Source organism: Bufo gargarizans, chromosome 5 (assembly GCF_014858855.1).
Source record: "Bufo gargarizans isolate SCDJY-AF-19 chromosome 5, ASM1485885v1, whole genome shotgun sequence".
Taxonomy (NCBI): domain Eukaryota; kingdom Metazoa; phylum Chordata; class Amphibia; order Anura; family Bufonidae; genus Bufo; species Bufo gargarizans.
The window spans coordinates 281453032-281479890 of NC_058084.1; the positions used below are offsets into that span (position 1 = coordinate 281453032).

The following is a 26859-nucleotide window of genomic DNA, read 5'->3' on the forward strand; positions in this document are numbered from 1 at the left end:
ATCTTTATGTGGACAATTTTTACACTCTTCAAGCATTTGTTTCTAGAACAGATTGGCTGCTATGGCACCGCGCGACCTAGTCACCGGGGCTTCCCCCAATGGCTCATTACCACCCGTCCTGCAAGGGGGAGAGGGCTGCGTTGTGTAACGAAGAACTGCTTGCAGTGAAATGGAGAGACAAGCGTGACGTTTACATGCTCTCCATTCACACAGACACGACAATACAAATTGAATGAGCAACCATGTCATTGAAAAGCTCCTGTGTCCATAGCTATAATTTTGCTCATGGGAGGGGTGGACTTCAATGATCAGATGTTGGCTCCTTATTTACTTTCCCGCAGGACCAGACGCTGGTATAAGAAGGTGTCTGTATACCTAATTCAATTGGCGATGTACAATAGTTTTGTTCTCTACAGTAAGGCTGGGAGAACAGGATCCTTCCTCAAATTTCAGGAGGCTCTGTGGCCCCAACCACCAGTGTAGTGAGCCGTCTACATGAGTGACATTTCCCCAATGTAATTGCTGGTACCTCAACCCAAGCGCCACCCCGAAAAAGATGTTGTGTCTGTAGCAGGAGTGGAATAAGGCGTGACACCCACTATTTCTGTCCTGACTGCCCTGACCACCCTGCCCTATGCTTAGGGGAGTATTTCCAGAAGTACCACACACAGGTACACTTAGTTTAGGGATTGCGTTACACAGGACAGGCACACGGGGTTCTTAGGGCCCCTTCACACAGAGTTGCTGCAAACCTCTCCTTTCACCTGGGACAAAGTGCATAATGTACTTTGCCACATCTCTGGGCGATTTGCGCTTTGCACATTGTCCCATGGGGAAGGAGAAGTTTGTCCTATAAAGGTTTTAAAAAAAAAATCACAGGTAAGCAAAGAAGTTAATATTCCAAAAGTTCAATAAAGTTTATAAAAGTTAATGTTCTGTTTCAAATGTTATATATAGTTAATGTTAATAAATTTATTGCGTTACAGCCTTTTTTTAAATGATTTTTTTTACCTTCTAGGTGGACCAACCGATCGACCAGCTGCAGCACTGATGTGCATTATGACAGAAGCATTGCGCTGCTGTCAGAGTCAGATTACACAAAAGTCGGTGTTTGCGGCGCTGCAAGCCAAGATTTCTCCTCTGCAGTAAAAAAGATACGTTTGCTGAGGCTTATGAGCTGAGGGGCGTTTGTTCATATGCTTTGGCAAACACTTTGTATATAAAAAATTCCGGCAATGATTTATTCAGCCACATCAATTGATGTGAATGGAGAAATCGGGTTTGCCAGGGCATACGGGCTGAGTGGGTTTGGATGTTGGGCGGAGCTCCTATGTCCTGGGGGACGCCTTTCCCCCCCCTTTTTTTTTTTTTGCTCATTTTTTTAGGCAGAGATTTTTTTTCATCCACATTGATTGATGCGACTGAAGAAATCTGTGCCGTTCATTTTTTCTTTCAACCCAGAGGCTGAACGGAAAAAAAAAATCTCATTACCCGTATGCTCCATATAAGGAGAATAGCAGAAACTCCTAATGCTGGCCATACATGTAATGATGGTGGAGACCCTTAAATGCCAGGGCAGTACAAACACCCCACAAATGACCCCATTTTGGAAAGAAGACACCCCAAGGTATTCGCTGAGGGGCATATTGAGTCCATGAAAGATTGAACTTTTTGTCCCAAGTTAGCGGAAAGGGAGACTTTGTGAGAAGGGAAAAAAAGAAGAAAAAAAACGATTTCCGCTAACTTGTGCCAAAACCAAAAAAATAATAATAATCTTCTATGAACTCGCCATGCCCCTCACGGAATACCTTGGGGTGTCTTCTTTCCAAAATGGGGTCACATTTGGGGTATTTATACTGCCCTGGCATTTTAGGGGCCCTAAAGCGTGAGAAGTCTGGAATCCAAATTTCTAAAAATGCCCTCCTAAAAGGTACTCATTGGAATTTGGGCCCCTGTGCGCACCTGGGCTGCAAAAAAAGTGTCACACATGTGGTATCGCTGTACTCAGGAGAAGTAGGGCAATGTGTTTTGGGGTGTCTTTTTACATATACCCATGATGGATGAGAGAAATATCTCTCTAAACGACATCTTTTCCCTTTTTTTATTTTTTTTATTTTTTATACAAAGTTGTTATTTGACAGATATATTTCTCTCACTCAGCATGGGTATATGTAAAAATACACCCCAAAACACATTGCCCTACTTCTCCTGAGTACGGCGATACCACATGTGACACTTTGTTGCAGCCTTGGTGCACAAAAGGGCCCAAATTCCAATTAGTATCTTGAGGATTTCACAGGGCATTTTTTGCGCATTTGGATTCCAAACTACCTCACGCTTAAGGGCCCTTAAAATGCCAGGACAGTATAAATACCCCACATGTGACCCCATTTTGGAAAGAAGACACCCCAAGGTATTCCGTGAGTGGTATGGTGAGTTCATGTATAGTTTGTAAACGCTAAAACTTTTACCCAAACCAATAAATATACACTTATTGCATTTTTTTTTTTATCAAAGACATGTAGAACAATAAATTTAGAGAAAAATATATATAGAAATGTAGTTTTATTTGAAAAATTTTACAACAGAAAGTGAAAAATGTGTATTTTTTTTTTGCAAAAATTTCTGTTAATTTCGATTTAATAACAAAAAAGAAAGTTAAAATGTCAGCAGCAATGAAATACTACCAAATGAAAGCTCTATTAGTGAGAAGAAAAGGAGGTAAAATTAATTTGGGTGGTAAGTTGTATGACCGAGCAATAAACCGTGAAAGTAGTGTAGTGCAGAATTGTAAAAAGTGGACTGGTCATTAAGGGGGTTTAAGCTAGGGGAGCTGAGGTGGTTAACATTTCAGCAGGGTAATTCTCACCCACACACAAGGGTTTCCCAGGAATATCTCCACCTGATTGCAACACTTCCTTGGCTTGTCTGGTCGCCAGATTTATGGCAAATTGAGCATTTATGGGACCAGATGGCATGCAAGCTTTGGCAGCCTACAATTGTGCAGCATCTACAGGCCAAGTTGCAATATCTGTGGGCAAATGTGCCGCAGGATACCATACAAAACCTGTGTGCTTTCATGCCTAACCATATCTCATCTTGTATCCAGGCTAGAAGCAGACCAACATGGTACTAAAGCTTCCTTCCAATTTTATTTTTTATGTAATTGAGTGTATTTTCCTAGTGCGGTCCTGCTCTCGTGAGAGAATTGGATGCAAGTGTGTCCAGCCTGGCTACTGTTCTCTTGGCTAAATACATCAGCAGCAGCAAAAATATTCTGCTGGTTTGCGGCAATATGTATCAGTCTGAAGTTCAGGCTGTTCAGCCTCTTCTCAGCTCAGGGGTGCTTGGCATAGTAACTGTCCATGAGTTGGCTGCAGAAAACTGACTGACGGCAGGTGTAATTTAGAGAAGGGACTGATGGTCACTGGACTGGATGTCTGACTACTCTGTGACACTCTCCAGGCCGTGCACATGGAAGGAAGAGAAAATGAGATCCCAGGTTCTTCTCCTTCCTCCCTGGTCCCTCATTTTTATTTTCATTGGTGGGGCAGTGGCTGAAATCCTTACAGTCCAACCTCCGTTCTGGACATCAGCCGTTTTATTGGTGTCCGTTTCTGGCTGGCATCACAGTGGGAAGGAACACTCTCCCTCCTTCCTGTTGTGCCACTGCAGATGAGAGCATAGTGTGTGCTGCGCCGTGCATGATCGCCATCTCACATCCTCTGTGCGACTTTGTCGTTGTGGACTACTACTTTACATGACTTGCCTAAGCGATAAATATGTACCATTTCACATTAGGCTCCATTCACACAACAGTGAAAAATGGACATGTGACGGCAGTGTTTTAAGAACCATGGTAGTCTACGGGGTTATTCATATGGCAGTTTATTTTTTATGATATACACAAAGGTTTTGGCAGCACTAGTGCCAAATGGCCAGTGAATGACGGATGTAAAAAAATTGAATATGCTCTATTTCATCCATTTTCAGTGACTGACAGGCCCCTTGCAATTGAAGGGGGACTGTTTTTAACAACCATTTCTCAGAAAGGCATCAGTGAAAAAGTCTATTAAAAATGGACGGTTTTGGCATTTTTGTACGGATGTTTTTTCACTGTCATGTGAATGTATCCTTACACTTGGTGATTCTCCCTGTAATACAACACTCATAATTGTTTCTGATGTTGATTCTTTCTCCTGTCCTTATGTGTGAGTGGGATATATTACTCTGGAGTAACTTCCATTTCAACTTTTATTGCAAGGATAGGGTTAAAATGAGGAACAAAAAGGAGAATGTGCTTACTATGTTGATCAGCTATGCAAACATGTGCATGACATACAAGTCACATGCAGTACAGCATATCAGTATACATGAATATACATCCTGCAATGCTAACTAACAACGTCAGCATACCAGTGATGCCACATTGTCTGGGTGTGGAGGATGATTAGAGATGCTGCATATCTTAGAAAAAGGTAACTGTTATGAGTTGATGTCACCAGGGTGATAGGTGATAAATAGGGATGAGCGAACTCGAACTGTATAGTTCGGGTTCGTACCGAATTTTGGGGTGTCCGTGACACGGACCCGAACCCGGACATTTTCGTAAAAGTTCGGGTTCGGTGTTCGTCGCTTTTGTGACGCTTTCTTGGCGCTTTTTGAAAGGCTGCAAAGCAGCCAATCAACAAGCGTCATACTACTTGCCCCAAGAGGCCGTCACAGCCATGCCTACTATTGGCATGGCTGTGATTGGCCAGAGCACCATGTGACCCAGCCTCTATTTAAGCTGGAGTCACATAGCGCCGCCCGTCACTCTGCTCTGATTAGCGTAGGGAGAGGTTGCGGCTGCGACAGTAGGGCGAGATTAGGCAGATTAACTCCTCCAAAGGACTTGATTAATCGATCGATCTGCAGCTGTGCATCATTGAGCTGCTAAAATTCAATTGCTCACTGTTTTTAGGCTGCCCAGCCCATTTGTCAGTCACTTTTTTCTGGGGTGATCGGCGGCCATTTTGTGTCTTGTGGTGCGCCCGCACAAGCTGCGACCAAGTGCATTTAACCCTCAATGGTGTGGTTGTTTTTTGGCTAAAGCCTACATCAGGGTGAAGCTGTCACACCAAGTGCATTTAACCAGCAATAGTCTGTTCATTTTTTGGCCATATACTACATCAGGGGCAAGCTGCGCCCGTCACCAAGTGCATTTAACCCTCAGTAGTGTGGTTGGTCAAGCTAAATTTTTGTGGCTGCTTAGTTCTCAAATTAAAGACTGAGTGCACCCTGAGGGTTAAAGAGGACCTTTCACTAGAATAAAACATCTAAGCTAACTATACAGACATGGAGAGCGGCGCCTAGGGATCTCCCTGCACTTACTGTTATACCTGGGCGCTGCTCCGTTATCCCGGTATAGCCTCCGTATCCTTTAACCACCTCAGCTCCCCTAGCTTAAACCCCCTTAATGACCAGACCACTTTTTACAATTCTGCACTACACGACTTTCACGGTTTATTGCTCGGTCACACAACTTGCAACCCAAATGAATTTTACCTCCTTTTCTTCTCACTAATAGAGCTTTCATTTGGTGGTATTTCATTGCTGCTGACATTTTAACTTTTTTTGTTATTAAATTTTTTTTTCCACTTTCTGTTGTAAAATTTTTCTAATAAAACTACATTTCTATATAAATTTTTCTCTAAATTTATTGTTCTACATGTCTTTGATAAAAAAAAGTGTATATTTATTGGTTTGCGCAAATGTTTATAGCGTTTACAAACTATGGTACAAAAATTTGAATTTCCACATTTTGAAGCAGCTCTGACTTTCTGAGCACTTGTCAAGTTTCCAGAGGTTCTACAATGCCCAGACAGTAGAAACACGCCACAAAAGACCCCATTTCGGAAAGTAGACACCCTAAGGTATTCGCTGATGGGCATAGTGAGTTCATAGAAGTTTTTATTTTTTGTCACAGGTTAGCGGAAAATTATGATTTTTTATTTTCCTCTTACAAAGTCTCATATTCCACTAACTTGTGGCAAAAAATAAAAACTTCCATGAACTCACTATGCCCATCACGAAATACCTTGGGGTGTCTTCTTTCCAAAATGGAGTCACTTGTGGGGTATTTATACTGCCCTGGCATTTTAGGGGCCCTAATGCGTGAGAAGCAGTTTGAAATCCAAATGTGTAAAAAATGCCCTGTGAAATCCTAAAGGTGCTCTTTAGAATTTGGGCCCCTTTGCCCACCAAGGCTGCAAAAAAGTGTCACACATGTGGTATCGCCGTACTCTGAAGAAGAAGGGCAATGTGTTTTGGGGTATATTTTTACATATACCCATGCTGGGTGAGAGAAATATCTCTCTAAAAGACAACTTTTCCCTTTGTATAAAAAAAAAAAAAAAGGGAAAAGTTGACTTTTAGAGAGAGATTTCTCTCACCCAGCATGTGTATATGTAAAAAGACACCCCAAAACACATTGCCAAACTTCTCCTGAGTACGGCGATATCACGTGTGACACTTTTTTGCAGCCTAGGTGCGCAAAGGGGCCCAAATTCCTTTTAGGAAGGCATTTTTAGACATTTGGATTCCAGACTTCCTCTCACGCTTTAGGGCCCCTAAAATGCCAGGGCAGTATAAATACCCCACGTGACCCCATTATGGAAAGAAGACAACCAAGGTATTCCATGTGGGGCATGGCGAGTTCATAGATTTTTTTTTGGCACAAGTAAGCCCAACATCCAAACCCACTCGGCTCGTTTGCCCTGGCAAACCTGATTTTCTCCATTCACATCAATCGATGTGGATGAATAAATCCTTGCCGGGATTTGTATATAAAAAAAAGTTTGCCAGAGCATATGAACACCGCCCCTCAGCTCATAAGCCTCGGCAAACTTATCTTTTTTACTGCAGAGGAGAAATCTTGTCTTGCAGCGCCGCATACACCGACTTTTGTGTAATCTGACAGCAGCGCAATGCTTCTGTCAGAATGCACATCAGTGCTGCAGCTGGTTCATCGGTTGGTCCACCTAGAAGGTAAAAAAAACAGGCCGCAATAAATTTATTAACATTAACTTTATATAAGATTTGAACAGAACATTAACTTTTTTGCTTACCGGTGAGTTTTTTTTTTGCTTTGCTTTTTTTACCTTTTTTATAGGACAAACCTCTCCTTATTCATGGGACAATGTGCAAAGCGCAAATCGCCCAGAGATGTGGCGAAGTACATTATGCACTTTGTCCCAGGTGAAAGGAGAGGTTTGCAGCAGCTCTGGGTGAAAGGGCCCTAAGAGCCCTGTGCGCCTGTCCTGTGTGACACAATCCCTATGCTAATAGTGTACGTGTGTGTGTGGTACTTCCGGAAACACTCCCCTAAGCATAGGGCAGGGTGGTCAGGGCAGTCAGGACAGAAATAGCGGGTGTCACGCCTTATTCCACTCCTGCAACAGACATGACATCTTTTTCGGGGTGGCGCTTGGGTTGAGGTACCAGCAATGACATTGGGGAAATGTCGCTCGTGTAGACGGCTCACTACACTGGTGGTTGGGGCCACGGAACCTCCTGAGTACAGGAGGTTCTCGATGATCTCTTCCTGAAATTTGAGGAAGGATCCTGTTCTCCCAGCCTTACTGTAGAGAACAAAACTATTGTACATAGCCAATTGAATTAAATATGCAGACACCTTCTTATACCAGCATCTGGTGCGGCGGGACACTAAATAAGGAGCCAACATCTGGTCATTGAAGTCCACCCCTCCCATGAGCAAATTACAGTCCTGGACCGAGAGGGGCTTTTCAATGACACTGGTTGCTCGTTCAATTTGTATTCTCGTGCCTGCGTGAATGGAGGAGAGCATGTAAACGTGCCGCTTGTCTCTCCATTTCACCGTGAGCAGTTCTTCGTTACACAAGGCAGCCCTCTCCCCCTTGCAAGACAGGTGGTAACGATCCGTTAGGGGAAGCCCCGGTGACTAGGTCGCGCAGTGCCACAGGAGCCAATCTGTTCTAAAAACAAATGCCTGAAGAGGGCCACACTTGTATAAAAATTGTCCACATAAAGATGGTGCCCCTTGCCAAATAGGGGTGACACCAAGTCCCAGACTGTCTTCCCACTGCTCCCCAGGTAGTCGGGGCAACCGACCAGCTCCAGGGTCTGATCTTTTCCCTCATAGACACGAAATTTGTGCATATAGCCTGTGGCCCTTTCACAGAGCAATATACAATTTGACCCATACCGGGCTCGCTTGCTTGGGATGTATTGTTTGAAGCCAAGGCGCCCTGTAAAATGTATTAGGGACTCGTCTATGCAGATGTTTTGCTCAGGGGTATACAAATCTGCAAATTTGGTGTTAAAGTGGTCTATGAGGGGCTAAATTTTGTGGAGCCGATCAAAAGCTGGGTGGCCTCTGGGACGAGAGGTGCTGTTGTCACTGAAGTGCAGGAAACGCAGAATGGTCTTTAATCGTGTCCTGGACATGGAGCAGAGAACATGGGCATGTGATGAATTGGGTTCGTGGACCAATATGACCGCAATTCATGCTTTTTTGTCAGGCCCATGTTGAGGAGAAGGCTCAGAAAAGTTTTAAATTCGGAAACTTGGACGGGTTTCCACCGGAAAGACTGGGCATAAAAGCTTCCCGGGTTGGCTGCTATAAATTGAGTGGCATACCAATTTTGTTTCTGCTACAACTAAGTCCAAGAGCTCCGCAGTCAAGAACGGCTAAAAAAAAGTACCGATCCGATCTGAGCTGTCTCAACCTGAACTCCAGACTGGGCGGTGAAAGGGGAAACTACTGCACGTGCCACCGTACCAGCTTCAACTGGTACTCGCCACTTCACCATGTTGTACGGCAGTGCTGGTACTAGGTCCAGGATGGGCTGCGCTGCTGGTGTATGCCTCACCACGTAATCAGACAGCGCCAGCCCCACTCTGCTGCCCTTGAAGCGGATCCTGTGCAACCTGTGGTCTCGCAACACGGGGCCGGGTACGCCTGGTGGTATCGGGGACCTCAACCTCATTGTCCGAACTTCGGGTCAGACTGCCACTGCTTTCTACAGGTTCGTATTCTGACCCGCTGGATTCGTCAGATGAGGGTTCCTATTCCTCATCCGACTGGGTCAGAAGCCTGTAGGCCTCTTCAGAAGAATACTCCTTACTTACCATTTGGTCAACTAAATTTAGGGGGTATTCCATGAGACTACCCAAGAAAAAAAGCAAGCCTGTCTTACTAGCGAAGTACCTGAAGATGCTGCGATTTGATAAAAAAAAAAATATCAAAACAGATTTTTTTTATCGCCGCAGCACGATTGTACAGTGATTAAAAAAAAATAATACAAATTTTGTCACTGCGGCGGGGCGGGCGTGGGTGAACGCATGTGTGGGCGACCGATCAGGCCTGATCGGGCAAACATGGCGTTTTGGGTAGAGGGCGAGCTAAGGTGAGACTAACACTATTATAGATCTGACTGTGATCAGTTCTGATCACTTACAGATACTATAAAAGTACCAATGCTGATTAGCGTCAGTGACTGCGGTGGGCTGGACGCTAACCGACGCTAACTACCTAACAAAGGGGCCTAAACTGTCCTAAAACCTAACCGTCAATACTAGTGAAAAAAAATAAGTGACAGTTTACACTGATCACTTTTTTTCCCTTTCACTAGTGATTGACAGGGGTGATCAAGGGGTTAATTGAGGTGATTTGGGGGGGGGGGGTGATCTGGGGCCAAGTGTGTGGTGTTTGTGCACTTACAGTTTATCTGTGCTCCTCTGCTGGGACCAACCGACGAAAAGGACCAGCAGAGGAGCACAGAAGCCATTTAACACATTATATTTATAAATATAATGTGTTAAGAGGCTTGTGACTTTTTTTTTTTTTTTTTTAATCACCAGCCTGCCAGCGATGATCATTGGCTGGCAGGCTGGTGACTAACTTCTGCTGTGACTTTTGCCGGCCCGCAATGCGCGGGCCGGCTATGCGCGTCATCTCGCGTCTTGCGAGATGACGCACGGATGCGTCTAGGAGAAAATGAATCGACCGCCTCCGGACCGCAATCCTGCGTTAGGCGGTCCGGAGGTGGTAACACTTAGTAAATTGATCCCTAAAGGCTAGACACCTGTGCAGCCAAATTTGTACCAATTCATCTGAAATACAAATTTAAGCTACTTTTACGTGTAGTCTTGATTGGCACTTTACTATTGTTTGTGTCTATGAGGGGCGCTGCTGGAGCAGTGCTCAAACCGCATAAGCATACTCATAAAAGTTCAAATTTCTCAACAACCCTACTACCTATAGACAAGATAGGTATTGTTTTAATCAGCGTCAGCTACCCTACCAGGCTATATCGATAGTTATATAGGGTTGATCCGAGTGACAGAGCCACTTTAAGAGTACAAGTAAATCTTTTATTTTTAGATGCATTGGAGCAATAAAAATAATTGTGAATGTGGACAGAGCCTACAAGAGTACATTCAGATATCACTGGTTTGTTCTGCTGCAAATTGCCTGCCAAATATGTGGCAAAATGTGCAATATGACGATTTTATTATTATTTTTTTTTCCCTACAGCAAATCCGTATCATAATAGGCATGCTTAAAGGATAACTGTCACACTTAGACCCTAATTTCAATTTTCATATATGTAGTTACTAATAACATGATATTCCAGAATCAGTTACTATTAGACTGACCTGCCCCATATTTAATAAAATTCAGTACTTAGCAACCAGTCTGCATAAAACTGCAATCTCACTATTCAGTTAAGATGGCCGCCACTGCCCTCACCCTGAGGCTAATCCCGCCTGCCCTCACTAGCCAGTAACAATAGCCCCCCAAAAGTCAGTAACCACAGCCCTCCCCCTAAAGGGTTAATCTCCTGCAGCACAAAGGGTTCCTCTTACCACATGTTGCTTTCATTAATACACTGAGCAGATGGCAGATCTCCCTTCCCTGGTGTGCGCTGCTCCAACTCTGCATTCTCCAGCTCTGCTGAGTGAGGGAGCATCTGCCAAGCGCAGGGACAGGGAGAAGTGCACACAGCCCAGGCACTGTTATCAGCTGCTGGGGAGGACCTGGGCTTTAATCATTTACTTACAGTCCCTGGCTGTCCTTCCCTCCTTCAACTCAACACATAGACGGACCCTGCATAGCAACCTGATTTTAAGCAGAGGTAAAAGTAGGCAGTACAGGAAACAAAACTGTGGAATTAAGGGGTAATTGAGTACACAGTGAAAAGTTGAAATGGGGCCACCAAGGAGATATTAATCACCACAATCCAATACTCCCCAAAAAATATATATTTGACAGTTTATACTTTAAGATCTTAAAAATCATAGGCATGTCCTCAACCCTGCAGCTGAAAGTTAACTGCATGTTAATGGTTCTTGACATTCACATGTATTGTACTACTATTAAATTTGTGTTCTGAATATGAAGGCAACCAAAAATGTGAAACAACATCTGTGTATTATCTTGTTGTGACAGGCTTGTATTCCATGTTCTTCATAAGTAGTGATGTAATCTTCCTTCTCTGTAGGTTTGCAGAATTGCATGTACCTCCAGGAAGCAGCTAGAACAACACGTACAGGGAATAAAACATGTAAGTTTCTTTAATACTTCACCCTAAGTAGTGATATAGGGTGCAGCCGCCTGCTTGATCTGCAGAAGGTTTCCCACAGCACTAAATCCACACCAGATGGTGTTGATTATATTGTGGAAATCTACATTGCAAAGAGTGAAAACCGCTGCAGAAATTGAAATGCTGTGGATTTAAAATCTGCATTGCATGACAAGTTGTATGGAGTTGTAATTTATCAGCTGACGCTTGTTCTGTAAGTGTTCTACATATGCAGCAGATGTTGGAAGTGGCTTACATAGGGCCTGATTGATAGTCAGAAAGGTCTCCTTCCCAAAAATCAGTATTTATAACCATCGGTAGCTCAAGTACTGTGCAGCTTATGTTTTGAAGATTCAGAGTAAACAATAGTTTACATTGTATCTGGTATTCATCATACACTTCCTATCTAGCTTGAACTCATTGTCACACCCCTATGTGCTTCCCCTATGCTTCAAGGAGTTATCTATGAAAATATATATTATGATTTATCCTCAGGATAGGTCATCAGTATCAGATCTGTGGGGGTGTGACACCCGTGACCACCACCGATTTATCTGTTAGAAGAGACCTTGAGCATTGCAGCCTCTTCCTAGGCCTTTGACATCATTGTACGTTGGTCACATGGCCTAGTTGCAGCTCAGCCCCATTCAACTCAATGGTGCTGAGCTGCAATACCAAGCATTGCTACTCTACAACGTACAGCGCTGTGCTTGGAAAGCTGCCAGGAGCCTGTATCGCTCACCAGAGCTCCAGTGAGCGCAGTGACCCCCGCTGATGTGGTAATGATGACCAATCATGAGGATAAGTCATCATCTTTTCCAGGATAGAAACACACACAACAGGATATAAAACCTTTTTTATATAGAGAACCAGAAGACAAAAGATAGGGACTGAATGCAGTTGCCCACATCTGTTAGTACAGTTATGGCAATTTCTAGTAATTAAAGGGGTTCTCCCATTACTAATGTAAAAAATGAAAATTAGACGACATATAGTACATGACAATTTCTTTCTAACAAAGCTAAAACCAGCCCTCACATGGATCCAGAGATCTAGCAGAGCAATTCATGGGGAGATTTCTATCGAGCTTGACAGATCAAGGGGAGTGTCTTTTCTGCTGCAGCTAAGGGGGTGTGTCCATGCTCTCCCTATCACAACTCAGGAGGCAGTTGAAGGATGAAACTGAGCATGTGCAGCTATCTGAATGAGCAGGTCAAAGAAATAAGCAAAAAAACTAAGAGCGGGTGGCGCTATGCAGATACATTTGATTGAATTGGCTATTCTAACATTTTAATTACATGCAATTACAAAAGATCCAGTTGCTGGTTTGAAAACTGTATAATATTTTTTGTGGACCAACCCCTGTAAGATGGCTTTTAAGAAACGTGTGTACTTGAAGAATGGCAATATATCTGACCATTATATGTGCTTTATGTTCTGCCCTTTTCACCATTTTCCTCCCAGCATGCTCTATCTCTACTTGTCAGTTTTCCCTGAGCTAGCAATTGCATATTAGCTGCTATAATATCTGCCATACACTGCACACTTCGAGGAGATATTGCCCCCCTTTTTTTCTGTAGGACACCTTCAGAGGAAGCAGCAGTTGTGAGCAATGTTGCTGTGAATTCAGCACTTGGGTCAGCCACACCCTTAAACTAGAAGCTATAGGCTACTTTCACACTCGTTCTGCTGTCCGCTCGTGAGCTCCGTTTGAAGGCGCTCACGAGCGGAGCAGAACGCTTCCGTCCAGCCCTGATGCAGTCTGAATGGATGCGGATCCGCTCAGACTGCATCAGTCTGGCGGCGTTCAGCCTCCGCTCCGCACGGCCAGGCGGACAGCTGAACGCTGCTTGCAGCGTTTGGGTGTCCGCCTGGCCGTGCGGATCCGTCCAGACTTACAATGTAAGTCAATGGGAACGGATCCGCTTGAAGATGACACCATATGGCTCAATCTTCAAGCGGATCCGTCCCCCATTGACTTTACATTGAAAGTCTGAACGGATCCACTCAGGCTACTCTCGCACTTAGACATTTTTCTAAGTTATTAATGCAGACGGATCCGTACTGAATGGAGCCTCCGTCTGCATTAATATGATCGGATCCGTTCAGAACGGATCCGATCAAGCGCAAGTGTGAAAGTAGCCTTATCTGTATTTGTCTTGCCTCCTCTCCCTTCTCCATAAACTTCTACAGGCTGCAACTTTAACCTTATCTCTCAGTAAGCTTCTAACCTGTCTCTCTAGCAGTGAATTTAGAGTGAGTGATGAGGGGGAAGTGGAGGGGCGCACAAAGTCTGAAACAACAACCAGCAGCACATCTCTCTCACTGCTTGGTTATTAAGTGTAGATAATCTGGTACTAGCTACCCAAAGTCCCACACATCCCATAGGAAGCGTTGCATCACTCCATATAAAGTTTTGTTTTGACCCTACTGCCCATATACACATTTGAATAAAGACCTTTCATTTTGTGTTGTGACTTTTTCCATGTGATCGTTTTAAAGTTTAATCTACAAGTACAGACCAAAAGTTTGGACACACCTTCTCATTCAAAGAGTTTTCTTTATTCTCATGACTATGAAAATTGTAGATTCACACTGAAGGCATCAAAACTATGAATTAACACGTGGAATTATATACATAACAAGAAAGTATGAAACAACTGAAAATGTCATATTCTAGGTTCTTCAAAGTAGCCACCTTTTGCTTTGATTACTGCTTTGCACACTCTTGGCATTCTCTTGATGAGCTTCAAGAGGTAGTCACCTGAAATGGTTTTCATTTCACAGGTGTGCCCTGTCAGGTTTAATAAGTGGGATTTCTTGCCTTATAAATGGGGTTGGGACCATCAGTTGCGTTGTGGAGAAGTCAGGTGGATACACAGCTGATGGTCCTATTGAATAGACTGTTAGAATTTGTATTATGGCAAGAAAAAAGCAGCCAAGTACACAAAAACGAGTGGCCATCATTACTTTAGGAAATGAAGGTCAGTCAGTCCGAAAAATTGGGAAAACTTTGAAAGTGTCCCCAAGTGCAGTCACAAAAACCATCAAGCGCTACAAAGAAACTGGCTGACATTCGGACCGCTCCAGGAAAGGAAGACCAAGAGTCACCTCTGCTGCGGAGGATAAGTTCATCCGAGTCACTAGCCTCAGAAATCGCAGGTTAACAGCAGCTCAGATTAGAGACCAGGTCAATGCCACACAGAGTTCTAGCAGCAGACACATCTCTAGAACAACTGTTAAGAGGAGACTGTGTGAATAAGGCCTTCATGGTAGAATATCTGCTAGGAAACCACTGCTAAGGACAGGCAACAAGGAGAAGACTTGTTTGGGCTAAAGAACACAAGGAATGGACATTAGACCAGTGGAAATCTGTGCTTTGGTCTGAGGAGTCCAAATTTGAGATCTTTGGTTCCAACCACCGTGTCTTTGTGCGACGCAGAAAAGGTGAACGCATGGACTCAACATGCCTGGTTTTCCCACCGTGAAGCATGGAGGAGGAGGTGTGATGGTGCTTTGCTGGTGACACTGTTGGGGATTTATTCAAAATTGAAGGCATACTGAACCAGCATGGCTACCACAGCATCTTGCAGCGGCATGCTATTCCATCTGTTTTGCGTTTAGTTGGACCATCATTTATTTTTTAACAGGACAATGACCCCAAACACACCTCCAGGCTGTGTAAGGGCTATTTGACCATGAAGGAGAGTGATGGGGTGCTGCGCCAGATGACCTGGCCTCCACAGTCACCGGACCTGAACCCAATCGAGATGGTTTGGGGTGAGCTGGACCGCAGAGTGAAGGCAAAAGGGCCAACAAGTGCTAAGCATCTCTCGGAACTCCTTCAAGACTGTTGGAAGACCATTTCAGGTGACTACCTCTTAAAGCTCATCAAGAGTGTGCAAAGCAGTAATCAAAGCAAAAGGTGGCTACTTTGAAGAACCTAGAATATGAAATTTTCAGTTGTTTCATACTTTTTTGATAAGTATATAATTCCACATGTGTTAATTCATAGTTTTTGATGCCTTCAGTGTGAATCTACAATTTTCATAGTCATGAAAATAAAGAAAACTCTTTGAGAAGGTGTGTCCAAACTTTTGGTCTGTACTGTATGTATGCTGGATATATTACATATTCCCTAATTTCTATTATATGGTGAAAAATTAAGGAAATGGTCAGTTTTTGCAAATCCCTTGTTAATGTAATTTATTTTTTATTTTGTTATACAGCAGAGAAATATTTGTGATCCTTCTCATAAAGGTAATGAACGACAATCTTTTTAGCTTGTAGTGTGTAACTTATTTCCCCCTAGGCTGGACTACCCATATGTTTTTAGTGTGACAGCTTTGATAACAGTAGTTCATATACTTGCATTCATACAGTTAAAACCGTTACATATCCATTAAATGTGGTTATAGCCATATGGTTAGGATATTCCATCACTAATTGATCAGTAAGGCTTTGGATGCAAGGAACAAAACCAGTGCCTAGATGAAAAGGGTGGTGATGTGGTAAGAAAAAGCGATAGGGGGTGCAGCCTTTCATTTCTAGGGAAATGCCATCGCTGATATCGCCACTGTAAGGGTCCATTCACATGTCCGCAAAATGGATCCAGAGCCATTCATTTTCAGTGTGCTGTCCGCATCTGTACTTCCGTTCCACATCTGTACTTCCGTTCCACATCTGTACTTCCGTTCCACATCTGTACTTCCGTTCCACATCTGTACTTCCGTTCCACATCTGTACTTCCGTTCCACATCTGTACTTCCGTTCCACATCTGTACTTCCGTTCCACATCTGTACTTCCGTTCCACATCTGTACTTCCGTTCCACATCTGTACTTCCGTTCCACATCTGTACTTCCGTTCCACATCTGTACTTCCGTTCCACATCTGTACTTCCGTTCCACATCTGTACTTCCGTTCCACATCTGTACTTCCGTTCCACATCTGTACTTCCGTTCCACATCTGTACTTCCGTTCCACATCTGTACTTCCGTTCCACATCTGTACTTCCGTTCCACATCTGTACTTCCGTTCCACATCCGCACTTCTGTTCCGCAAAAAATAGAACTTGTATTATTCTTGTCCGCAGACACGGACAAGAAAAAACATTTCTATTAAGTGCCAGCCATGTGCAGTCCGTAAAATGTGGAACACACATGGCCGGTGTCCATGTTTTGTGGATCTTCAATTTGCAAACCGCAAAACATTTGCGGATGTGTGAATGGACCGCAAAATGCAGCATGGCACACTTACTTATTTCTAGTCAATGTCAGATTGAGGTTCAATTGTGACCCGTTTTAAATTTTTTACTTTTGTCCTTCAAGGTGATGAGAACACTTTTCCTCTGGAGCATATGGTTGTATTAGATCAGACTGAAGAAGACTTCCCGAATGATAACCCTGCTTCACCTGCTTCTTGTGACTCTTCAGACATGGAGACTGCTGCATCTGCTTCAGGTAAGCATGTGGTTCTGGATTCAGGGAAGTTCAGTACCAATACTTCTGTTAAATGTCTGTCCAAGATTTCTGGTTCATTGCGGTAGAACGTATGTAGTATTAATGTGGGAACCCACATTTACCACAAGAAAAATTAATAATTGGACCACATCTAGGCGCCACTCCCGTAGGAAGAATGTACAAAATATATGGATTGGCATTGGAGAAATGGTAATGTAGGTGTGATGTAAGTAGCAAAGGACTAAGGTAGGTGACAAAAAAAACAAAGGTACAGATAACACCTATTAGGAGCAACCCCTTTAATGTGTATAACCACCTGCGGTATAGATATATAAACTCCCTTCTTCAGGAGTGCTACAATTACATTAAAACACTTACAAAGGAATTGGATCAGAAGCTGCCTAGTCTGCTGCCATTATTCCTGTCACACTTGGATCTAATCGGCAGGCTGTCTGCAGGTGTCTTGAGCTTCATCCTACAGACATCCACCCCAGTGAAGCGAGTTGTATTTCTTTTCATTTTATTTTATTGGATTTTATTACATATTTTGTTCTTACAAGACTTTACTTGTCACCAGTATTTTATCCCATCTGGGACCTTTTTATATTCATGGGTGCCGGTGGTGCTTTTATTTGGTTTTAAAATATTGGTGACGTATACATTCCTCCTAATAGGTGTTATCTGTACCTTTAGTCAGTTGCTACTTATATCACATCTACATTACCATTTCTCCAATACCAATTCATGTTATTTGTACATTCTTCCTACGGGAGTGGAGCCTAGATGTGGTCCAATTATTTATTTTTCTTGTGGTAAATGTGGGCACCATGATTAATGGGTTCCCACATTAAGGCTCCATTCACACGTCCGCGACCTGTTTTGCGGATACACGGATCCGCAAAACAGTAAAAGCGGCAATGTGCGTTCTGCATTTTGCGGACCGCACATTGCCGATACTAATAGAATATGCCTGTTCTTGTCCGCAATTGCGGACAAGAATAGGACATGTTCTTTTTTTTTTTTTTGCGGAAACGGATGCGGAAGTGCGGATCCGTAAATGTGGATGCGGACAGCACATTCTGGCCCCATTGAAAATGAATGGGTCTGCACCCGTTCCGCAAAATTGTGGAACGGATACGGATCCATTTTGCGGACGTGTGAATGGACCCTAATACCTCATACTTTCTACTGCAATTCACATTCAAGGTTTTTCCTGCACCTGGACCATTTGAGCAGCCTTTTCCCTCGCTACTTTTCTCTTTCTTTTTAGTTGTAGTCCATCTGCTCCACCCTTTTGGCGCCCTTGGTCTATATCATATATATTTTGGGTCCCCGCCCAAAATATCTTTGATTAATCTTCTTTTTCTCGTCCCCCCCCACACCCCCTTTTCACCATTTCTGGTTCATGGCATTTTGTTATTCTGCAGGCAATAATTATTTATGGGTTGCACACACCCTGGCAGGTTAAGGGTAATTGCACAGTGATAGTGCAGCAGAACACTGCACAATTACTCATACTGTTTAATTTATTATTTACCAAAGTAGTTTAACCTCACACTTTAAAATGTTTTTCTGGCCAGGGGCCAGGTTTTTACAAGGAAGGTATGGTTATGCTTATCTTACAAGGTTCCAGCTTAGAATACTGGCTTTTTGCTTCTCTGCCATACCACTAACTTCCCTAAGCAACCTAATTCTGCCTTTAATGTGTCAAGGGGTATCTTGCATGACTTTTTCTTTTTTTCCCATTACAATGTGATTTTGGGTGAATATATTTAGTAGGGAAAACCAAATCACAACTAAACCCTGGCTCTTGAATAGTCTAGGTTGTTTTAAAGTGTTGTACCATAGCAAGAACTTATCCCCTATCCACAGAGATAAGTGATTGTCAGGTGTCCCACTGTTGTGGCCCCTGGCAAACATGAGAACTGCACCTGTGTGCCTTTGTTTGAATCGAGTGGCAGATAAGCACAGCTACTCTTTTCAACTCTATGGAACAGTCATGAGATCCAAGTATGCTATCTTTAATTCCCGTGGAGGTGACTGAAACGGCAGGCTGCTCCATTCAAATGGAATGACATGGACCCCTGTTCTTGTGATTGCCGGAGGCTATGCCGGTTGGACCCCTGCCGATCAGACACTTGGTTTTGTAATGGTACAATGTTTTTAAATGGTTTGCATTTTTCGCTTTATAAGGCGCACTTTTTTCCCCCCAAAAGTAGGGGGAAATGGCTGTGTGTCTTATAAATCGAATACAAGTGAGCGCTTCCATTATGGAAGCGCTGACTAGTATGCATTAGGTGTCAGGAGTGGGGAAGAAGCACTGCAAGTGCCCTCCCTGGTCTTCTTGCTAGGGCCCGTGCTCCACTGTCCTGACCCCCGTACTGCATCAGGACGTAGTGCGCACACTATGACCTGAGACTGCAGGGAGTCAGGTGACGGTGAAGTGCGGGCCGGAGAAGACTGGCGAGTGCGACGCTGGACTCGAGCGGAGCCGTGGCGTAGGAGAGTTAAGTACGTTTTTTATATTACTCTGATGGGGGTCTGAAAGAAAAGGGCTGATCTGATGGGGGTCTAATGAAAAGGGCTGATCTGAGGTCTAATGGAGGTCTAATGAAAAGGGCTGCTCTGAGGTCTGATGGGGGTCTGAAAGAAAAGGGCTGTTCTGAGGTCTGTTGGGGGGGTCTGATATGGAGGGCTGATATGGGAGGTCTGATGTGATGTCCTGATATTTATGGGGGTCTGATCTGAGGATCTGATATGAGGTCTGATGAGAATTTTTTCTCTCTCTCATTTTCCTCCTCTAAAATCTGGGGTGCGTCTTATCAAGCGAAAAATACTTGCAATACTTTCATTTGGACATATTTGTAATCTTATCAGCAGAAAAAGAACAAATATTTTTTTTTTATCTTTAGATAGCAGAAGGACAAATATCCGTTTACTTAAAGAAACAATAGTCCTAGAAATGAATGATAAATCAGGGCTGTGGATTTAGTCACAGCTAGTCACTAGAAGTGTACCAACTCCAGCTTAAAAAGTTTTTATTCATTATTAATATTGTGTAATTTATTAAAGTGGTTTTCCGGGATATTTTTATTGATGACCTATTCTAGAGGTGAATGGTACGGCTTCTTGTAATTACACCTGCTAACTGCTGCAATGTTGATGACAAGCAGGTAAACGTGTGCTGGCACTGCCTTCTTTTCAACCAGCTGATCCGTAGGGGTGCCAGATGTTAGACTCCTGCTGATCTGTTATTGCTGACCTACTGTATCCTGAGGGTAGGTCATCAATAAAAATATCCCAGAAAACCCCTTTAACTTTCATAGGAGGTTAGAAAAGTTTGCAAATGTTAATCATAAATATATTTTATGTTCCACCAAGCTAAGGTCCTTATTTATCAAAGTGCGTGATAAACGGGGTTCTAGTGGTGATAGAAAATTCTCGCCTCTCCTGTCCTTATACTAGGTATCTCCATACTGCCCTTAGTTACAATGCCTGAAACTGTGCTGCACATACTCGGTAGTAAGTTCCTCTTCTAGAAGGAAGTTCACTACTGGGTATGCTTGCAGTCATCTCAGAACTTCTAGACAGAGCAGGAAGACGGCATTAAAGGGGTTGTCCTGGAATACGTAACTTTTCACAGGAACCGTCTGCCTGTGTCTGCTATAGAAAGCACTATACTTGCCTGCACCCCGCCGCTCTAGTGTGTATATCTTCTGGTCTGTGGCTTGTTTTTTAAATTCGCTTTATTGAACACACAGCCAATTATGATGACAATCATTGTACACAATCCATGACATAATGTACATCAGCAAATTCCGAAAATTACATAGAAGTTACATGACTTTGCATAATAAACAGAACAGTAAACACCTATGCTGTATCCATTTGCTTGCGTTTTCTTGTCTAGACAAGAGGTATTTGTATGAATGAACAAACCATTCTAGAGGTTGCATCTCTCATGTGATCTGCTTCTTTCACCTGTACCCTCTGTTTCCCACCTTTCAAAGTTTACATCTATCCAACTTGTTCTGCGTTTAAAGCTTCGGTTAATCCTCGAACAGAATAAGCAGTCCTGGAAGACGCTCACCATGTCCCCCACACTTTTTGAAATTTGGGCGAGCAGCCTCTGTTCTTATACACTATGTTCTTATATGGTATGATAGTGTTAACCAGTTGTTTCCACTGCGCTAGGGTAGGTGCCCTATCACCCATCCATCTCATGGCTATTGCCTTTCGCGCTAAAAACAATGTCTCCCTCAAAAATATCCTAGTGTGATGAGAATATGCAGTTTTTCATCTAATATTCCAAAAAGACAAGTTTTCGTATGTAGTGGAATTTTGCTGTCTAGGAGATCTGAAAGTAGATTTATTACATCACCCCAGAATGGTTGTATAACTGGACATGCCCAGACAAGGTGCCAGAAATCAGCTCCCTCTGACGTGCATCTGTGACACTCGGAGTGAGTACGCCTGCCTATCCTAAATAGTCTGACTGGAGTTAGGTAACTTTGGTGTATTATACATACTTGAATAAATTTATTTATGGCTGGTGACACTAGTGTGGGGGATTCCAGCACGTCCTCCAAATCTTCATTGGATAAGTCGGGAATCAAAGCTTTCCATTTATCTAATGCTAACATTGGGGTACCTTTCAGCTTGACGTCTAAGAGGTGGGTATATAGTGCTGATATGAAGCCACGTGGTCCTTGAGAGCGTATAACACCAATCATTGGAAAAGAGGACAAGAGGACTGGGGTGTCTCGGTAGTGTGTTTGTAGGGCGTGTCTCAATTGTAGGTATCTATAAAATGTTTGTCTCGGAAGTTCATATTTACGGCTCATGGATTCGAAATCATTGAAAACATTATTACTATAGAGGTTTCCCAATGTGACAACCCCATGTTCCTTCCAGAATGTTCTGTCTTGCAGTGTCATCAGATCGGGGAACATGGGGTTATCCCAAACCGCGGTTTCCAATAGATCCGCCTCCACATCATGTAGCCATTTGCAGGCCGTCCATACCTGGACTGCCACTCTATGAATTGGTAATAACTTACGTAGGAACAGCTTCGGTTGCTCTAGAACCGGCCATAGGATAGTGAGTCCTAGGTATTCGGCGAGCTGTTTTTCCTGTCTACAGAGAGAACCTTCCGGATATAACCATGACTTTATATTACTCAATTGCCCTGCAAGGTAGTACAAGGTGAATGTCTGGCAAGGACATACCCCCTTCTTTTTTAAAGCGGGTTAGGTTCACCATTGACAACTTGGGCCTGTTTGCACCCCAGATAAAAGGCGAAAGCAAGGAGGAAAGTTTCTGAAAAAATGCCTTTGGAACTAAGTAAGGAGCGTGCTGTAGGATATACAGACACTTCGGTAGTATGATCAATTTTATCAGATTTATTCTTCCTGACACTGACAGAGGTAATCCTTGCCACACCCTACATTTTTCTTTACAATATGTTATAAGTGGCTGAATATTTAGGGTATGATAAGACGTGACATCCTTTGTTATGTATATACCTAGATATTTATAACTGTTTACAATGGGTAGTTCCGCTCGGGCGACGATATCATCCATCTGATATAGTGGGCACAGAGTCGATTTGGACCAGTTATCCTTAGTCCAGAAAACTGGCTAAATAGTTCTATTATAGTAATCGCCCTAGGGAGTGTGGACTCCGTCTGTGACATGAAAAGCACCATGTCATCAGCGTATAGACCTACTCTATCTTCTTGCTCCCCTATTCGTGTTCCATGAAACTACGAGTCTGCCCTGATTCGCATAGCTAATGGCTCTATAGCTAAGGCGAATAGTAATGGTGACAGAGGACACCCCTGCCTGGTACCTCGTCCCAATCTAAAACTTTCTGAGAGCATCCCATTCACTAATATGTCCGCCCTTGGGTGCTTGTACAACATTTCCACCCACTGTATAAATTTAGGGCCGAAACCAAATTTCTTAAGGACTTGGAATAAATAGGGCCATTCAACAGAGTCAAATGCCTTTGCTGTGTCTAAACACGCTAAGGCCCATTTCTCTTGCCTCTGGAGCCCAATCTGGGTCACCACTTGCACCCTCCTAATGTTATCAGTGGTGGACCTACCTGGCAAAAACCCAGATTGATCTGGATGCACCAAGGTGCAGGCTACCTTACCAAGTCGTATGGCTAAAATCTTTGCTATGATCTTATAGTCAATGTTCAATAAGGATATCGGACGATATGATCCACAATCATCCGCGTCCTTTCTTGGTTTCAAAAGTACAACTATAGTTGCATCATACAGTGACGGTGGGAAGCATGCAGAGGTGAGCAGCAGAGGTGACTTTTGGTCTTCCTTTCCTGGGGCTGTCTGCATGTGAGCCAGTTTCTTTGTAGCGCTTGATTGTTTTTGTGACTGCACTTGGGGACACTTTCAAAGTTTTCCCAATTTTTCGGACTGACTGACCTTAATTTTTTTAAAGTAATGATGGCCACTCGTTTTTCTTTACTTAGCTGCTTTTTTCTTCTCAAAGAGTTTTCTTTATTTTCAGGACTATGAAAATTGTAGATTCACACTGAAGGCATCAAAAACTATGAATTAACACATGTGGAATTATATACTTATCAAAAAAAGTATGAAACAACTGAAAATGTCATATTCTAGGTTCTTCAAAGTAGCCACCTTTTGCTTTGATTACTGCTTTGCACACTCTTGATGAGCTTTAAGAGGTAGTCACCTGAAATGGTCTTCCAACAGTCTTGAAGGAGTTCCGAGAGATGCTTAGCACTTGTTGGCCCTTTTGCCTTCACTCTGCGGTCCAGCTCACCCCAAACCATCTCGATTGGGTTCAGGTCCGGTGACTGTGGAGGCCAGGTCATCTGGCGCAGCACCCCATCACTCTCCTTCATGGTCAAATAGCCCTTACACAGCCTGGAGGTGTGTTTGGGGTCATTGTCCTGTTTAAAAATAAATGATGGTCCAACTAAACGCAAAACAGATGGAATAGCATGCCGCTGCAAGATGCTGTGGTAGCCATGCTGGTTCAGTATGCCTTCAATTTTGAATACATCCCCAACAGTGTCACCAGCAAAGCACCCCCACACCATCACACCTCCTCCTCCATGCTTCACGGTGGGAACCGGGCATGTTGAGTCCATGCGTTCACCTTTTCTGCGTCGCACAAAGACACGGTGGTTGGAACCAAAGATCTCAAATTTGGACTCCTCAGACCAAAGCACAGATTTCCACTGGTCTAATGTCCATTCCTTGTGTTCTTTAGCCCAAACAAGTCTTCTCCTTGTTGCCTGTCCTTAGCAGTGGTTTCCTAGCAGATATTCTACCGTGAAGGCCTTATTCACACAGTCTCCTCTTAACAGTTGTTCTAGAGATGTGTCTGCTGCTAGAACTCTGTGTGGCATTGACCTGGTCTCTAATCTGAGCTGCTGTTAACCTGCGATTTCTGAGGCTAGTGACTCGGATGAACTTATCCTCCGCAGCAGAGGTGACTCTTGGTCTTCCTTTCCTGGAGCGGTCCGCATGTCAGCCAGTTTCTTTGTAGCGCTTGATGGTTTTTGTGACTGCACTTGGGGACACTTTCAAAGTTTTCCCAATTTTTCGGACTGACTGACCTTCATTTCTTAAAGTAATGATGGCCACTTGTTTTTCTTTACTTAGCTGCTTTTTTTCTTGCCATAATACAAATTCTAACAGTCTATTCAATAGGACCATCAGCTGTGTATCCACCTGACTTCTCCACAACGCAACTGATGGTCCCAACCCCATTTATGAGGCAAGAAATCCCACTTATTAAACCTGACGGGGCACACCTGTGAAGTGAAACCATTTCAGGTGACCTACCTCTTGAAGCTCATCAAGAGAATGCCAAGAGTGTGCAAAGCAGGAATCAAAGCAAAAGGTGGCTACTTTGAAGAACCTAGAATATGACATATTTTCAGTTGTTTCATACTTTTGATAAGTATATAATTCCACATGTGTTAATTCATAGTTTTTGATGCCTTCAGTGTGAATCTGTTAAAATGTCAGGTTTCTGTGATGTAAAATAATGAGACGAAGATCATTTCAGAACTTTTTCCACCTTTTTTAATGTGACCTATAAACTGTACAACTCAATTGAAAAACAAACTGAAATCTTATAGGTGGAGGGAAGAAAAAAAAAAAAAAAAACTAAAATAAGGCTACTTTCACACTTGCGTTCAGAGCGGATCCGTCTGAGACGGATCCGCTCATATAATGCAGACGGTGGCTCCGTTCAGAACGGATCAGTCTGCATTATATTGTAAAAAAATTTCTAAGTGTCAAAGTAGCCTCAGACGGATCCGTCCAGACTTTACATTGAAAGTCAATGGGGGACGGATCCGTTTGAAAATGGAGCCATAGTGTGTCATATTCAAACGGATCCGTCCCCATTGACTTACATTGTAAGTCTGGACGGATCCGTTTGCCTCCGCACGGCCAGGCGGACACCCAAACGCTGCAAGCAGCGTTCAGGTGTCCGCCTGCTGAGCGGAGGCTGAACGCTGCCAGACTGATGCATTCTGAGCGGATCCGCATCCACTCAGAATGCATTAGGACTGGACGGAAGCGTTTCGGGGCCGCTTGTGAGAGCCTTTGAACGGAACTCGCAAGCGGAGCCCCAAACGCTAGTGTGAAAGTAGCCTAATGTGGTTGCTTATAACTGGGGATGTAGCCGTGTTCAGAATTAAATGGCATGGGGGGGGGGTCATTTTGGAGACTCATAGATGGCATGAGGGTCTTATTAACATTTGGCGGTCTGATTGGGGCTGTCAGATGAGGTCTGATTAACATTGGGTGTCTGGTGGCCTGATCTGAGGTCTAATGAAAAATATTTTTTTCTTATTGTCCTCCTCTAAAACCTAGGTGCGTCTTATCATCGGGTGTGTCTTTTATAAAGCGAAAAATGCGGTATAGATATGTTTTATACATTGTGACTTGTGTGAACAACCACCAGTGTTGTATAGAATAAGTCAATCAATAGGTTGTTGTCTGTCACATATGTAGTATACCAACTTGCTAAGGCTACTTTCACACCTGCATTTAGGTGCGGATCCGTCTGGTATCTGCACAGACGGATCCGCACCTATAATGCACCTATTTTTGTTCATGATAATGCAAACGGATCCGTTTTGACTTACATTGAAAGTCAATGGGAGGCGGATCCGTTTTCAATTGCACCATAGTGTGTCAGTAAAAACTGATCTGTCTCCATTGACAGCGTTTTGGTGTCCGCCCCCAGAGCGGAATGGGGCTGAACAGAGGCAAACTGATGCATTCTGAACAGATCCTTATCCATTCAGAATGCATTGGGGCTGAACTGATCCGTTTTGGGCCGCTTGTGAGTGCTTTGAAACAGATCTCGCAGGCGGACCCAGAAACGGCAGTGTGAAAGTAGCCTTTGCTGTGATTATCCAGCCATTACATAATCCACCAATATTAAGTAATATCATTGGGGTGGCTATATAACTTAAAGATACCGTATTGTCTAATACGGCCTCACTTTTTTTTCTTTCCTTTTTCTTATATTTTTTTTGCTTGAGGAAAATCCCATTGAGAGGATTGAAACGTCGCATGCTTGGTGAATAAAGCTTTTTCATTTTTCTTACTGCTGCGGAATTCTTATATATATATATATATAATTTTTTTTTTTACTTGCCTCTTTTTAATAGTTGCTTTTTAACTTTTTTTTTTTAAGGGGGGGTTATGTATTTTTTATATATATATTTATTATTATATATATTTTTATTTTTATGGATATGTATTTTGA

General features: G+C 43.2%; 1 protein-coding gene across 4 annotated transcripts in view; it reads left to right on the forward strand.

The window, feature by feature from the left end:
- The window catches only part of LOC122939055 (dentin sialophosphoprotein-like), a 90180-nt gene that overhangs the window by 23486 nt on the left and 39835 nt on the right, over nt 1-26859 (forward strand). For all 4 annotated transcript variants that reach the window (XM_044294999.1, XM_044295001.1, XM_044295002.1 and 1 more), the window contains 3 exons: nt 11529-11591; nt 15839-15869; nt 16939-17070. In XM_044294999.1, coding sequence (XP_044150934.1) covers nt 11529-11591; nt 15839-15869; nt 16939-17070 — 226 coding nt within the window. The remainder of the gene's footprint in view (nt 1-11528; nt 11592-15838; nt 15870-16938; nt 17071-26859) is intronic.